This window comes from Labrus bergylta, chromosome 20 (genome assembly GCF_963930695.1).
Source record: "Labrus bergylta chromosome 20, fLabBer1.1, whole genome shotgun sequence".
NCBI classification, from domain to species: Eukaryota; Metazoa; Chordata; class Actinopteri; order Labriformes; family Labridae; genus Labrus; species Labrus bergylta.
In genome coordinates, this window is record NC_089214.1 from 4904665 (window position 1) to 4920692 (window position 16028).

The 16028-nt window shown below is 39.6% G+C and overlaps 1 protein-coding gene across 6 annotated transcripts in view; it reads right to left on the bottom strand.

Moving 5' to 3' along the window:
* The window catches only part of cnksr2a (connector enhancer of kinase suppressor of Ras 2a), a 70060-nt gene that overhangs the window by 36365 nt on the left and 17667 nt on the right, over nt 1-16028 (bottom strand). For 5 of the 6 annotated variants that reach the window (XM_065949116.1, XM_065949115.1, XM_020657285.3 and 2 more), the window contains exons 4-11: nt 11362-11449; nt 10895-10936; nt 8708-8827; nt 6331-6390; nt 4799-4867; nt 2653-2799; nt 955-1067; nt 708-862 (exon numbers count right to left, since the gene is read on the bottom strand). In XM_065949116.1, the coding sequence (XP_065805188.1) occupies nt 708-862; nt 955-1067; nt 2653-2799; nt 4799-4867; nt 6331-6390; nt 8708-8827; nt 10895-10936; nt 11362-11449 (794 nt within the window). The remainder of the gene's footprint in view (nt 1-707; nt 863-954; nt 1068-2652; nt 2800-4798; nt 4868-6330; nt 6391-8707; nt 8828-10894; nt 10937-11361; nt 11450-16028) is intronic. The other variant, XM_065949114.1, reaches the window with a different exon arrangement.

A 16028-nucleotide genomic window follows, 5' to 3' on the forward strand; every position in this document is an offset into this window, starting at 1 on the left:
TGCAGCTGGCTTTACAAGTATCTGGATTTCACAGCATTTCAAAGCTGCATTCTTAAATGTTGGTTTTTTTTTTTCTAACTTTGGTGCAGCATTAGTTGGCCGTGACCACAACACCATCATGTTTTCATCCCTTAAATTGCAGTTAAGAATCTTTTCATTTACTGAACATGCTTTTTAATATTCTGATATTTGACATTTAGGTTCTCGTAAAGTTTTTATTCATGGACTCTAATTTTCAGAGCGCCATCTCTTTAAAAGAAAACGTACCATTTACCTCCTCAGGTTGACAGGATTAATTAGCATTTAGAAGATGAATTCTCCCCGATGCTCTTGGTGCCTTGGTGCTGAGTCATAAGTAGAAAATGAAAATGTAGAACTTTGTTGCTGGAGATTGTTTTCTACTGTGGCTAATTCAGATATATCAACTAATTATGAGAGTAGAGCAAATAATGTGTGGTACTAACAACAAAACTCTGAGCTGAAAGAGGCTAAAGTGATCAACAGAGATGAGCTGAATTACAAAGGTGTTGTTTTTTAGGCTCTCTCAAAGTTTGTTCTCAGAGCTTCATCTCTCTCTCGACTTTTTCACACCTGACTGAGGGTGGCAGGTGGACTCGTGATTGTGTTTGAAGTGGTTCAATCCATCAGAACGAGATTGAACTCCCTCCCTCCTCTACGTCGGGAGCTCTTTCATCATAAGAGCGTACCATAAGTTGGCGTGGTGCAGTACACGGGCTCCTCGTCTTCTCGCCGCCGAGACTCTTGATCCAGGAAGGAGTTTGGTGACTCAGAGCGCTTGGCGATGCTGATGCCACCGTGGTTACGCGAGGCGTCGTCTGCGGACATTGGTCCTGTCTCATCTCTATGGCAACAGCAAAGGCAGATCTTTATTTGTCACTTTTTATCGTTGGATTTTTTTTTAGCTTTTCAAATACACAAAGGAAGAAAAGGTACCTGGGTGTGTACGGCTCAGCAGGGGGAGGGGGGATGTGGAGGTCCTGCAGGGCGGAGTTCTTGGTGGGTGTGCCTGAGGGTGTGGCCGAGCTGCTGCCAGGGCTTCTGGTTGGCTGAAGAAAGAAAAGTGGATACGGTGAGGACAGGTGAACTTTTCTTGGCCTTTAAATTTCAACATTTCACACTTCAAAAGAATCAAATGATTGTGAAATTTAAGAAGAGGAGGTGGTTTGAGGAGACATTCCAATCCAACCAAAGAACTGTTCAGGGTTATTTCAGGTTATTGTCAAGGAATTCAAAGCTCTCTTTACTCCAAACATCCAACCAGATTGTATATTTGCTAAAAGAGAAAGTGGCTGTAAATTTTGGTTTTAGATAAAGACAGGGGACAAATTAAAGGAAAACACGACAAAAAGTTTAGTGGAAAGTCAATGCACTGACTCCAGTCACAGTATATATACGTCACTCCCCCCTCCTACTGGTTCGAGGTGAATTATCCGGATAATATCCTGCTGCGTTCTCACATTAGCCCACTCGGACTTGCTGCAAAAACAAAACTAGGGGTCTGACAGGAGAAACCCCGGGTGAAGTCAGAGTGAAAAATTCTACTCTTTGCATTTTTCAGGAGTTTTCTGCAAGTGTGAAAGCTCTAATAATCTCTCAAACAGCTTCAATGCATCCTGATTCTACAGGTTCTCTGAACTCTTCTGCTTTTATAAATGTGATTGTTCCGAACGATATTCCAACGTTCAGTTGGACGATGAAGGCGGAGAACGCTGCCTGACATTTCAGTCCAAAATCGCCTGAAGGTTTTCAACTGGGATGAAATCTGGTGACTTGAAAGGCCACAGCATATAATTCAAATCATTTTCATTTTCATTCTTATCAAACCAGTCACTAACCCGTCAGGCCCTTTAGAAGGAGGGACATTATCATCCTGGGGGATCCTCATTAGGATGGAAATGTTCTATCACAGGATAAAAGGTGATGGTTCAAAATAACTTTGTATTGATTTGTACTAACCCTTCCCTCTGAGGGGACAAGTGACCTGAAGCATGGAAACTAAATGCTCCCTGAAAGCACAACAGACCCCCTTCCTGTGGGCTTCAAGGATTTCTCTTTTCCTTTAATTTGACACCTGTCAGCATTTGAAGAGGTCATTTACAAAAACAGACACAAGCCTTTCTAAAATGAATACATAAAGACCTTTTTGTTTTGCCTGGGGCGCGTGAAAAAAATGTTTCAGTAAAATCAATAATTTGAAGATTCCAAGAAACAGATTTAATTCAAAGTGTATTAAAATCCACTGTGCAGTGTATAACACACTCTCTTAAAAGAGAAACAACAGCAGGGATGGAGGGGCAGAGAGGAACACGTTCCCTCTGTGTTCCCTGCTGTTTGTGCAGATAATCAGGCCTAATTAGTGCGATACATTTCATAATTGTTGTAGTACTGGGAGTGTGGGTGAAGGGTGCCATCAATTTCCCCTGTCCAATTCAATCCGCTGTGTTTCAGCTGGCAAACAAAAAAAAAAAGAAGCCCCGCTGAGCCACAGTACCCTGACCTAATTACACGCTTTGGCTGCAGCCGTAAAGGGAGAGCGGGGAACTCCGTGGGGAATTATGTGGGCCAGTGCAGTGCTTTAATAAAGTCTATTAAAAAAAAAAATAATAAAAAAAAAGGTAGAGCCTGTCCCACCTGCAGTGCGAGGGGTTTCCAGCGCATGTTCTTCAGCAGCGCAGGGGCGGAGCTGAGCGTGCTCTGTGGACGCTTCTTCAGGGTCAGGGACACGACGCCTTTATCGGCCCGCAGCGAGCCGACCAGGTTACGTAACTGCCAGCCCACCTGTAGACGGGAGAGGACACGGGGTCAAAGATGATGCTTTCATGTTTGGATGAAATGAGCCGCACAATCACAGCCTTTATATTCTGCGTGCAGTTTGAATACGGTCCAAGTCGTGATTGGCTCTCGCTTGTTGAGCCTTCTGTGCAAGGCAAGTGGGTGTGGAGGTGGTGAGTCTATCTATAGAAGCTTTCATGTGATGTAACCTGCCCTCAATTTGAAAACAAATGCATCTTATCATAAATCTTTCTGTGTTTAGAGCCTCTGTTTCCACCAAACCAACCAGCACAAAAACTAAATAAAGTTCTGTTCTTGAAGTCCTCTTGCCTGTGACTTCAAGGGACAAACTTTATAATTAAGGCAAACACAATTCATTATCTTAATTGCATTTACCAGATTGACCTGAGATCTGATCATGATGCACGAGGAGGTGCAGACAAGGTTGGAGGATCTGATTTCTCTAATTGAACGCCTGCTGCCTGCATTAGCACCTTGTAGAAGTGAGGGCACGATCTGCAGCTCTGGTGTAAACACCGGGGTCGGCTTTCCAACAACATTCAAGACGGATCGATGGAGCTTTAACTCCAGAGTCTTATAGTACAAGGACTTTGTAGTGTCTTTCGCCACTTTGATGCAGCAAAACAAGCTTTAGACAAATATCACCTTCACTTTTTTAGAGGATATTTTTAATATTTTTAAGTTCAATGTTAACTCTCTGTAAGCTCTGTTTTGGTCTCCACCATCCCCTGAGAAAGATGTCTGGCACCATAGAGGTTAAAATCTCCACAATGTTCAGAAGCTATCATGCTGATTCAAAAATGCAAAGTCTTAAATGTTCAGCTTCTTTTTGTTTTGGCCTAAAATGGCTTCATACTGTGGCTTAAAAGTATAAAACGTTTGACGTAAATACAAAGACACTGAGCTGAAAGAGTGCTCAGTAGAGCTGACTGAAATGCTAAGACCTTTGAATGTATTCTTTGTTAAAAACATATGGAGAAAAGCTGCTAACACGGTCCTTTACATCTGCAATCACTCTAGAAACATGATTGTATTCTAATGATCATTTAAGAAAAGTACAAGTTGTTATTCTTTCATTAAAAGGTCATGAAAAAGGATCTCGCCCACGGAGGCAAACGTTTCCAAGAAATAATCCACATCAGGGAGGCAGGAGCTGTAAGACTTGCACTAATAATAAGCAGTAATGTAGTAAAATATTATGTTCATTTGAGAAAACAAACTAACCGTCACTATTTTAGTTGTATGACAAATTATTAAAGGAAGAATGACTGACTTTTTGATCCAGTAGATGTCGCCGTTGAGCACCAGCATGAAACCAAAACAAACTGCTGTTTGGCCACGCCTCCTCTATTCTGAATCCTCCGCTCTCCTACAGCGACACACCTCCAACCCCTCTTCACTCACGTTTGCACAAAGGAGTTATCAAATTGAAACGCACCACAATTAAACGATAAGCGCCAGGCAAAATTGTTCTTGTCTCGAGCTGCGTTGACGTGTTAGCAGGCTAATGGCAGCTCTCTTTAGTTTGCTCGCTTTAAATAAGCGGTGAGTTCAGGATGTTATTCTTCTTTTCTCTAGTCCCTCACTTAAACAGCTTTTAAACGCGAGGGGAGGAGCTGGCCGGCCGTCCTGTCCATGTAAACACGATGTAGATACATCCCAGACAACGGGACTCACTCATTGTAGACAGTCATGACTCACAGAGATATTTACAGAGATAGGATATACTGGAATTCTGCTATTTTTACAAGTGAAATGTCTTAGATTCTTCCTTGAAGTTATTAATGGTGACATACAGGATAAAAACAGGATCATTAAATATTACATTTAACTGATCCAGCTGTGATGTTTAATTTACTCTTTATGACTCAAAGAGGAATTATGAACACACATGAACACCGAATCTAAAAATAAACATGAACACAAACTCAAGGACACACACACACACACACACACACACATGAATACACTAGAAGACACTGACCACAGTCTGGTGATTGACTTGAATGACTTCATCTCCTGCGTGGATCTTCTTACAGCGGTCAGCTGGAGACTTCAGAGACACAGCAGAGAGACAGAGAGAGAGAAAACAAGACGAGTATGAATTGATCTGCGCTCCGTGCGAGCCAGCTGTCCAACAAACTGCACTTCAGCACGCTGTAATGCAACAGAGGGGGGGAAGCCTCACAGGGTCGTCCCTATGGAATCTGATGTGCTGTTGTGAATCCAAACATTGGAGTTTTAAAGATATGCTGAGAGAGGAGCTCGTCTTATTCCTTTAAAGCCTCAGGCAGGGTGAGAAATCCACTTCACTGGTGTTTGTTGGAAGTAGTTTATAGAGCCAAAGCGTTCTGCTAGATCTGTATGGATTATTCTGCTCCATGTCAAATAGAGGTTTTCCTTTACCTTCTAGATTCAGTTTAAACCTTTTCTGAACACAATTTGGGACTAAAGAAATATTTTTATGTTCTGTTGCCACTGGGGTTTTTTCCCAATTTGCACTAAAAAACAATTTTGGTGGAGAGTTCAATCATTTCCGACTTCCTGTCTGTGTCTGTGTTACACAGAATATTACGGACTACATTTTTGTCAAAACTGCAGCTCAGCGGATCTATTTATTTATTTTTTTAAATCTATTTTTTAGTATCTATCTATTTTTTTGTACATTCTTAATTTTTCTTTTTTTATTTAAATTGTGCTGTGTTCACTTTTTGTTTGCAATCTTTGCTCTTTGCTGCTGTAAAATTTCCCCGTTGTGGGATAAATAAAGGATTATCTTATCTTAGACTTTAAATTCAGTATCGGCGCATACATCACAGTGCACTAGTGATAACGAAGCGCAGACATATTTTTCATAACAAGCTCCTGAAAATGTTAATAAAAAAAAGATAACTGGGTGGTTTTAAGGTCTCAGATATTTCAACAGAGTTCATATATCTGTGCTTTTTTTTTTATTCTGGCCTAAAATAAAGTTTTACATCATGTTTACATGGACGGGACGACCTTGTGCATAAAGATGTTTTAGTCAAGGACTAGAGAAAAGAAAAATAACAAACTCACTGCTTATTTGGATGTCATGTGAGTGTCTTTAGATCACGGTCGTTCCCTGTCAATTTATGTTTAATGTGAAGCTAGGGGCTAACTAAAGCGTGCTAACACAACAATGCAGTACACAGGTGATTGCAGCTCAAGCCAAGGATAATTTGCTACTTGTGCTTAATGGTGTTTAATTATGATGCGTTCAAATGTATAACCCCTGTCTTGTGAACACGAGGAGAGAGGGGTTGGAGGTGTGACGCTGGAGGAGAGCGGAGGCTTCAGATTAGCGGAGGTGTCGGCAAACAGCAGTTTGTTTTGGTTTCATGTAGATGCGAAAAACTCGCGTTCAAATAATAATAATTCTATCTTAAACAGCATCTACTTAAAGTTAAATAGGATGTAAAATGTATACAACAGTCTCCATTTGATTAAAATGATCCATGGCACTGTGTGTAAAGGGACTCGTAAGCATCTCACCCCTTCAGTGGTTCCGGTGATCACATGGAGGCCGTCGTACGTTGACTTGATGTACATTCCCTAGAGGAAAAAAAAAGAGGAAAAATTTACTTTTGTTTAATATCCAGACTTACATACATCCCTGAAATCTGAATCTTGCCATTTGCTTTATCAAATCTTCTTACATTTACCTTCAACAGCTTCAAGTCATAAAAAACCCAACTCAAACTGAATGAATTAAAGGTGTAACAAGAGATTTATTAGAAGTGGAGCTTATCATCATCCTGATATTTCCAGATCTGGTGAACGTCTTCTGAAACCCATCTGAATCTGACAGTGTCATATGTCTGAAATGCAAAGTGATGGAGAAGGTTGAAGATGCGAGCAGCTTCTTACAATCTCTACATTTAAGTTTAATGCATAAAATATCTGAAAGAAATGGACTTTTGCATTTCAGCTTCAAGATGAAACCAACGAGGAAGGGCCTCAACCTTCTTTAACGACTGGCTCTCTGTGTACGGTTTCTTTTAACATGATTTCTTTATGTTGGTTACCATTGTAACTTTGGATTAATGTGCTTTCTTACAGCCAGCAGGGGGGACACTGCACTGGTTGTAAAAAGAAGTCAGATTGTATAAAAGAGTCAATAATATCGCTCATGATTTGTTCCTTCGTAAACCATTTCCTCATAGGCTTGTGTTCCAAATAATTAAAGTTTCAAGCCCTCTTCAAAACTGTGCAAAACTGATGTTGTGAGGTTCAGTATTCGGTGTGAGCAAGGTATCCTTTAGGCTATCTTGGATTGACAAGTTGCTTCCACACCTGTGAACTAGTTCAGAAATGAAGCAATGGCAACTTGTAACTTCAAAACAACCAGGATGGAAATGGCTGCTTAAAACGTTGTCTCATATTTACCGTCTATGGTTCATTATTATGCAGCACCTTCAGTAAACTAGTAGAAGTCATAAGAGAGCTGTAACTGACCTCAGCTGTCATCATGTCGTTGTACATTCATATTGAGTCCGAGAAGGCGTAATATATCGGTGTCCCAGTCTGTGAATTCAAATTGCGCTCAAGGGGAGCTCCACATAAAAACACAGTCACATGCGCGCACACACACACACGCACACACACACATAGCGCTGGGCTCGCCTCGCCTCTATAACGCCTCTCTTTCTACCTCTGAACACGGTACAGATGTGGGATCACTTCGTCCCCCTGTTGCACCTCTGCAACATTCAGACTGAAGGGGAAAGGTCACAGGGACGTGAATAACACGGCTTGAAACAGCAGCCTGAGTAGGACTCGAGTAATTATGACGAGAGGAAAGGAAAAAGTCTGGTTATGTAAGAAACAAGATGCTTTTTAAAATCCAGTTTAACATTCAAGAGTTTCTGATTTTATTACCCTGAAGGAAATACATTTATGATGACGGTTTTTGTCTCTTCCAGTTTTTAATTAGCCCAGTGACAGATTCATCAGGAGCTCAAATAGAGAGGTTAACTATGTTAACTGTTAAAATAAATAATAATAAATTTGACTTTTAACAAACCCTGAAAGTTTAATTTTTGAATGTCTGACTGACAAGAAACTCAAATGTAGCGTTTGGATTATTCTCTCATGGTGCTACAGGAAAAGAGGCTTCAAGGACAACGACTGACTCCGGATTAAGAGTTTCTCTGGAAAACTTTTCCAACATGACTAAAAGTCATCCAATGCACTGTGATGTTTTATATTCAAATGAATAGAGTATTTCATACCCTGCAAGTTGTCATCATAGCACTCAGAGTTTCTAACTTTGCAGAATAAGAATAAATACCCGAGGTTAGAAGAACTGTGTTGCAATAACTGTAATGGAAAATAAATAAGTAAAGTACAAAACATTAAAGTTCCTATTAGGTGGAATGACTTCACATAATGATACGATGATATCCAATAAAGTGTTTGATGCATTAATCTCTATTTACAGATTCTATACAGAAATGTAGATTCTGAACTCTGGGGTTAGATTTTCAGCGTGGGATGTGTTAGCGTTTGTAGTCCGAGCTGCATTTGTAGTCCAAGCTGTATCAACCAATAACGTATCAACAGGCTTTGGTTTAAGCAGGAGAAACAATCTGTGCAGATTGAAATAACATACAGAACAATGCTCTTACTCTTATTGGCCGAAGACAATGTTACCGTTGCCCACTGCTGTGTTACTTTATAAAGCTATGATGATACCGTAACATGTTTTACAGTAAATAATATACAATACAAACACTAACATGTCGGGCTTTGAGGTAACGATCTCCTTAACAATCCTGCTGTTATGCATTAGAATAAAACCCTGCACACACACACACACACACACACACACACACACACACACACACACACACACACACAGAGTCCTTACCAAGCCCTCAGAGGGTTTGATGTTGGTGAGGTGAACCAGCTCCAGGTGGGCTGACTGAGAAACCAGCGGGTCTGATGACACACACACGATGTGCTCACACACCTCCGACAGAGTCTTACACTGCGGAGAAGAAAAAACAAGAGAAGAAGAGTAATCATACACAAAGAAAACAACCCTGTGTGTCTGATCACCCTCCTTCACAGAGGATGTTACAGTTTCTTTATTAGAGTCATTTTCTTTTGCTCTACAGAGAAAATTAAAGAAGAGATTCCCCCTTCTTTATTGTTTTTATTATGTGTTGCTTCCTGTGGTACTTTAAAGAGTCACTTCATGTAAACTTTCCAAAGAGAACACATCTTATTCCTTTGCTTAAAGTACAATAAAGCTATTTGTATGTTTTGTTCCAATGTTTTATCTGATCCACGGTGAATAAATAATGGCGGTGATTTTAATGTGCGCTGCCAAAAGCATTGAAAGACTGAATATAAATGAAGAGCAATATTTTTCAAAGCAGGGATGATGAGACTGTGCACAACATGCTGTCACTTTTAAGGACCATTTCCCAGAATGAAAGTAGTTAGAATAAAAAACAGCTGACACACATTTTATGGATCGCATGATGTAGTGCCTCCCAAAACTTTTTCAAGAAACTTCAAGAGACGTAAAAAGATTTCTGCTGCTTCAACAGTTAATCAAACGCGTGAGAATCTTCTGAATGTTTTGTTACATCTTCCTCTGGATATACTTCCACCTAACCTGATTCTGGATCGATTGGTGTTTCTGTCGATTATAAAGTAAGATGTACCTTCTTTTATCATTTTGACGGACTTTATTGTAGCAGGTTAAGCTCGGGCAGAACTAATATGATTAAAGATGGCTCCCTGAGAGCAATTACTGAAATGCTTAGTGGCAGCGGATCAATTCAAAACACCAGGCAGGGTTCCCACTTTTTTTCCAGAGATCATTTTCCAGGACATTTTCAGCGATGATCGCAGCTCCTTTTATTAACGTGTGGCTGTAAAAAAAAATGTCCAACCCTGTCGGAGAGTGTTGGAATCATTTTCCAGGACAACACGTGCTTTTTCAGGACAGTTTTTCATGTTTTCCTGTACGAGAGGGAACCCTGTCAGGGTTTGACAAACTTTGGATTAATAAAAACAATCAGCAGCAAGCTGTAGAACAAATGTGAGCACTTTTTAGTTTTTGGGTTCTTAAATGGAGTAATTCCATTTTGTGCCATTTCACATTTTTATACTTTCAACTCTACATCACTGACAGAAAAGCTGCAATTACTGAATAACTTTGAATTAAGATACATTGCAGATGTAAGTAAGTGAAAACATTTCAACATGTTATTGGCCGCACAAGGCAGTTTAGATTACGTACTTTAAGGTTAGCAGTGACGCTAACACTCCCAAGTCAGAATACTTGAAGATTCTCCTTTTCTCTATATTCTGACAAAGTTGTGTGAAAACAGCAGTAAGAGTTGAGCTACAGACAAGAAGCTATTAGCCTAGCTTAGCATAACCTAAAGACAGAGAGCAAGAAGCATGGCATAAAGAGCCATGCTTCTTGCATGTGTTAGTTAGTAGTTGTGTTAGAAAACACAACTACCAGCCCCTCTTACATAACTAAAATAGAAATGTATTTTTAATGTTTTATTCAATACACTACATGAGCAGGACATTCGTTTGATTTACTCAATTTGTATTTTATATTCTAGATAAGTGGAGTTTATCCGTGGTTATCCGAACAGCTTCAGTTATTAACAAGACTCAGTTAAGTAACTTTAATTCGCTGCTATTGGAGTGTTTCTTTTTTTTTAGTAAATACAAGCCAGTTGTTTCTCCTGTCTTCATTGTTCATGCTGAGCTAAGCAAATATTTGGCCGGTAGCTTTATTGTGTATTTAACAGACAGACTTCTCCTGTAACTCTTAGCAAGAAAAGTCAAAACACATGTTGCTCAGAAATGTCCCAAAATACTACAAGACGAACAGTTAAGCTTCATTAAAATGTTAGATCCAGAAGGGGATTTGAGTCTCATTGTTTGTGGAGTGTTGTATGAGTACTGAAGGTGTGAGATGTGAAATCTTCATTTAAAAGAAAAAAAACCCCAAAAAAACACAGGGATCTAATCAACAGCACAGCGCAAATAAGTGACAGCTGGACGAAGAATCAAGACTCACCACATGAAGGATTTTGTTCTCCGTCTCAAACACCGTACAGTCCTGCGGGAGAAGCAGAATTTAATGTAGCGCGAGCAGAACATCCTGTCGTGCAAAAGCTCTAACACACACACACACACACACACACACACACATCAGCCTTGTATACATTCTGGGCTTCACACTACTGAACCCTACACCCTGCAAAAGTCTAAACCCTGACAGATAAAAACACACCCACGCAAACAGACACACTTATCTTTATTTACACACACATCAGTCATACAATAGACAGCCTGTAAAGACATAAATAGCAAAAAATTCGAGACTTGCTCAAGGATGTAGAGAGTCTGAGGCTGCTGCATCACGCCCCCACACACACACACACACACACACACACACACACACTGTTCTTAGGGGGATATGACAGCCATGGCAGAATACAAGCACACACACACACACACAGGCACTCAAACAATTCCACACACCTGCTGTACAATGGTGGTGAGCTCCAGGCAGAGCTGAATGACATTATTTCGGGTTACTGAGTAGTCTGCCACTGCAGCAAAGGGAGACCTGGAGGGAACAGATAACACAGCGGTATATCTTCAAATGTTTCTGCAGCATTAGATAATGTAGAGAGGAGATGGACACGAGCATTGTTCGAGAGACAGATACTGTGTCTGCACGTACACACACACACACACACACACACACACACAAACACACAAATGCAGCAGTTTTGAGACTAATTCATTGGTGTACATAAGAAGTTGTTTACGCTTAGTAAGGTAACAAATTGAATTTTTGTACAGCTAACTAAAAAATGGACAAAGTTGACAGAACTCAATTCTATCAAATGATGAAAAGATGCAAATGTTACCATCTCCTAATTACATTGATTAAGAGTGTGTCCCTCTCCAAAATACTTTGGTACAGGTTCATCTTTACAAGCTCCTGATAACGACACATATTCACCTGTGACGTTGGGCTAAAGTGGTGGAAGTGATTATGTTGGGAACAAAGTTCTCCAAAGTCTATTTAATGACTGAGCGAGTGTTGAGCAGTCTGAAAAGCCAAGGGAGGTCGTGTCTGCAGGACAACGTTAGTGCATGTGGAGCTGACTGTCCTGTTCACTGGTTTTAATGTGGGATGGGATGGTTTGAGTCTAATTAAACACCATGACTTTGAGCGATGCTGCCAGAGGAACCATGATCGGGTGTTGCCTTGGTGTGCTGTCTAAATGTGCCTTTATGGGAATGAATGAGCCTCTGTAACCTCATTCATTAAACTGTGATTGGTGCTGCAATTGAATGGAGAAAAGTGTGCACACTAGCTAAACACACACACACACACACACACTGATAATGCTCACCTGCAGGCATTTCCCCTTCACCATAATTATGGAAAAGCTGCACACGAGAATAAACCTCGTAAGCAACCCCATTATGAGGTTTTAAATCTTGAGTGGCCAGTGAGGCATGTAAGGTAAAGAATGAGCTCAAAATGAGTCAATGTTTTGTAATGACGCCAGTAAGAAATCAAAACCAAATTGTTCTGGAGACCGTAGAGAAAAAACGCCTTTGGTGTCCTGCCTCCTTAAAGTGGAGATTCAACTTGTAGTGTTCTTTCACAAAGGAAAAGGGGGCCACAGCTCCAGTGGACAGTTGTATGAAGCTGCATTGGAGAATCAGGTAAATAGGCCACACTGTTCTGGGAGCGCCGATTTACACTCCTCGTAAGGACTATTAATTTAAATCCAGCGTTTGGGACCAAACACTATAAAAAAATTTAAAAAAAGCTGTTAAGACGAGTGTTCCTTTTAAAAAATGAAATAAACTGTGAGGAGGTTGTTTACCACTGTGGATCTATCATTCTACAAAGTCTCCCACACGTTTGTTTCACTTGTCAGACCTTCCTATGCAGTGTGCACATTCTGCCGTGAAGTTTGTTTTCATGAAACCTTTGTCTCTCTGTGAGAAGAGAAGTCTTTAAAGCCTGTTTTGTGTGAACACAGTGTTTATAAATGAGGCCCCAGGCGTATAGTAACATAATAGACTATTCAGGTGTGAACAAGGTGTTAACGATAAGGAACACGCCGCAGCTAATGGGGTGCTAATGACTGCATACACACACACACAAAAAAAAAGCATATCAGAAATCCTGCATACATTCTGACTCACATGCAGCACTAATATACAGCAAAGTCATTACAACAACATACACACATCATAACTTTGCTTCATTGTCCCAAAGACCCAGATTAAAATTCGGCCACAGCCTCTGGTGTATGCTGTACTATCTGTGGTATGTGTGTGTGTGATTTGGGTCATCAGTATTGAGGCTGTGTGCTATATATAAACAGGTCCTAAGGCTACACAGACTGTTTGCTAACCGTAAGGCTCCCTTCCTCAAAGATCAATGAAAAACACTTCTTAAGTTTTTAATACACGTCTAAATTTCGCATGTAACACAGTACGATTGTTAAAAAAGTGTCAGCTCATATTGTACGTCTGAATCGTTTACGACGTACGACTACAGCTCACACTGTGCAACCTGATTGTCCAGCACGATTTCAGCGCTAACACAGTACGTGCAAAATTGAGACGGAGAATTGACGGGAAAAAAAACTTCCACAGACAAAAGTTAAAGTTCAATCTCCTATTTCAGTTTTCCAGTACGCACGGCTAAAAATACAAACTTTAAATGATTTAAAAGTCAGTGTTTCCCCTACCATTATATTAGGGGGAAGATTTATTTAAGATTTATTTTTGGGCTTTTTGGGCCTTTATTGTAGAGATATGATATTAGATAGAGTCGGAAATCTGGGAAAGAAGTCATTGAAGGATACCTTCAGATAGAACAGGACAGCTGTCAGTAAAAGTAACGCATGAACACGCATGTTGGCGTCCGTCTGCCCTCACCCCCCCAAAGCTGTAAACCAAGGGGAAACATTGAAAGTTAAATCAAAAGGACACTGATCTTTAACTACACAACCACTATCTAGTATTGTTTGTTTTTGTAAAAGAAAGTATGGTTCTTTTTCTTCTTAACCTGCCAACTTATGTTTAGTTTAATAAATACTCTGGAGTTTCTAGACTTCTTTTCCTACTGTATGACACATCTTATCCCATCTCCCCCCTGGGGGGGAATGGGAATGCAGTGTGACTGACTGTTTACCACACTATAAGCATATCACTATTTGCAAAAGCTCTTAAAAATGATCTGAATCATTCCAAGGTTATTCATAGTCTATTTTTATCTGATCGACCAAGTTCCTTTTTTTTTAACCCATCTTCTCTTTCCACCCCCTCTCATATATTTCCCTCTCTACCTTACCTCTCCCTCTGCTCATCCTGATTCACATCCATTCCCCACCTCTTCCCTCTTCCACCACCTATTATTCAGTCCCTTCACAGCTGCTGTCTGGGGCTCCTGATTGGCTCAGGTGGCTCAGTTCCCAAGACGGATCCTCCACAATAAGCCTCCTACTTCCCTACCTAGAATATACGCCTCCTAGACTTAACTAGACTGCAACTTTCTCTCCCACGTCCATCCCTTTCCTTAACTTCCGACATTTCCTCGTTTGATTACACCTTTAAAATAACTTTGTTGTAGTTCTGTCCTTGCCAATGAAATTGTAACTGCATGGAGCGATATTAAACCTGAAGGTGTCCCAACAAATAAAAAGAGTGAGTCGATTCCTTTCCTTCACCTCATCATCTGGTATTTGATATTAAAAGTCAAGTCGTCAGGTGTTACAGTTTAGACTATGACCAATACAGGACAAAAGATCACCTGAGAAAATAACTCAAAAACGTAAGTTAAACTGCCACACATCTCCAGCATCTTATATGACAATGGATAACTTGAACAAGCTTTAACATGCTCGGCTTTACATGTCAAATATCTTGTCATTCTAAGGATGATTTAGATTAATAAGTTGCCTGACTTCTCTTTGACTTGCGGGGAATAAAATCAACAAAGGCCAACACACTGATGGCATTTGACAGTGAGCATTGTTGGAAGAAGAATTATGAGCCTTACTTTGAATAAAAGCTCAAAAGGCATAAATGTAAAAGTAATTCCACTGTAAGTTAAAGTCCTCCAATCATGTTGAATTAAGAAAGGTTGCAGTGTTTGTACTACAGATCAGTAATAGTATTAAAATGTTTTAAAGTATCAACATCAAAGTACTTGGTTTGAAGAAAACGCAATATCACATGTCTGAATTGTTACTCAGTTTAAAACTGTTACTACTGTATTGTTGCTAAAATGTTTCACCACTGGGTAGTATTAGCCAGTCCTTTTCTCTCTATATTTCATTCATAATTTAAAGGTTTTACGGTTTTATTTTAATTTTTTAATTATAATTAATTTATTATTATTAGTATTATTTTTTCTTAATTTAATTATCTTTCCTCTCTTCGTACCTTTTCTTTGGATTTTTATCTATTTTTATTTTATTTGATGTTGTATGTATTCTTGTATGTTTAAAAAATTACATATAAAAATCTGCCAGAATGAACAAAATTTGTGATGAAATATGACAACTTGTAATGAAGTAAAACAGCCTGCAATAAAGTATTTTAAAAAAACTGTTACTACTGTATTGTTGCTAAAATATTTTTAATGAAAAATTGCACAAAACCAATCTTGATCCTCACCACTGGGAAGTATTAGCCAGTCCTTTTCTCTCTACATTTCATTCATAATTTAAAGCCTGCTCATTTACTTTATTAAAAATAGTAAAACTCTTTTCAAGCCATCAGCTAAATACATCACACATAATCTGTGGACCCTCCCCTAGGGGGTATGTTATTACTTCAGAGGAGGTGATTTCAAGTGTGCATGTAAAGAAGAGATGAAGATTTCAAAGAAAGAGAAAAAAAACCCGTCAAATATCCAGAATGATGAATGACAGTTTCTCATTGTCTCCATAACAGATTTTAGAAAGAAGGGTTTGTCTTCTGCACAGTGTGTCGATTTGATGTCTGTGTTTGATGGTGCATGACAGCACAGATAAAGAGAAGAGTATGTATATGAGGACACATCAGGGTATCAGAGCGAGGAAAGGAATGATGTGAGTTCTTATTGTACTGATGAAAGGTTGCAAAAATGTCTTCTCAAGGCATTTAGAGAGAAACTACAAAGC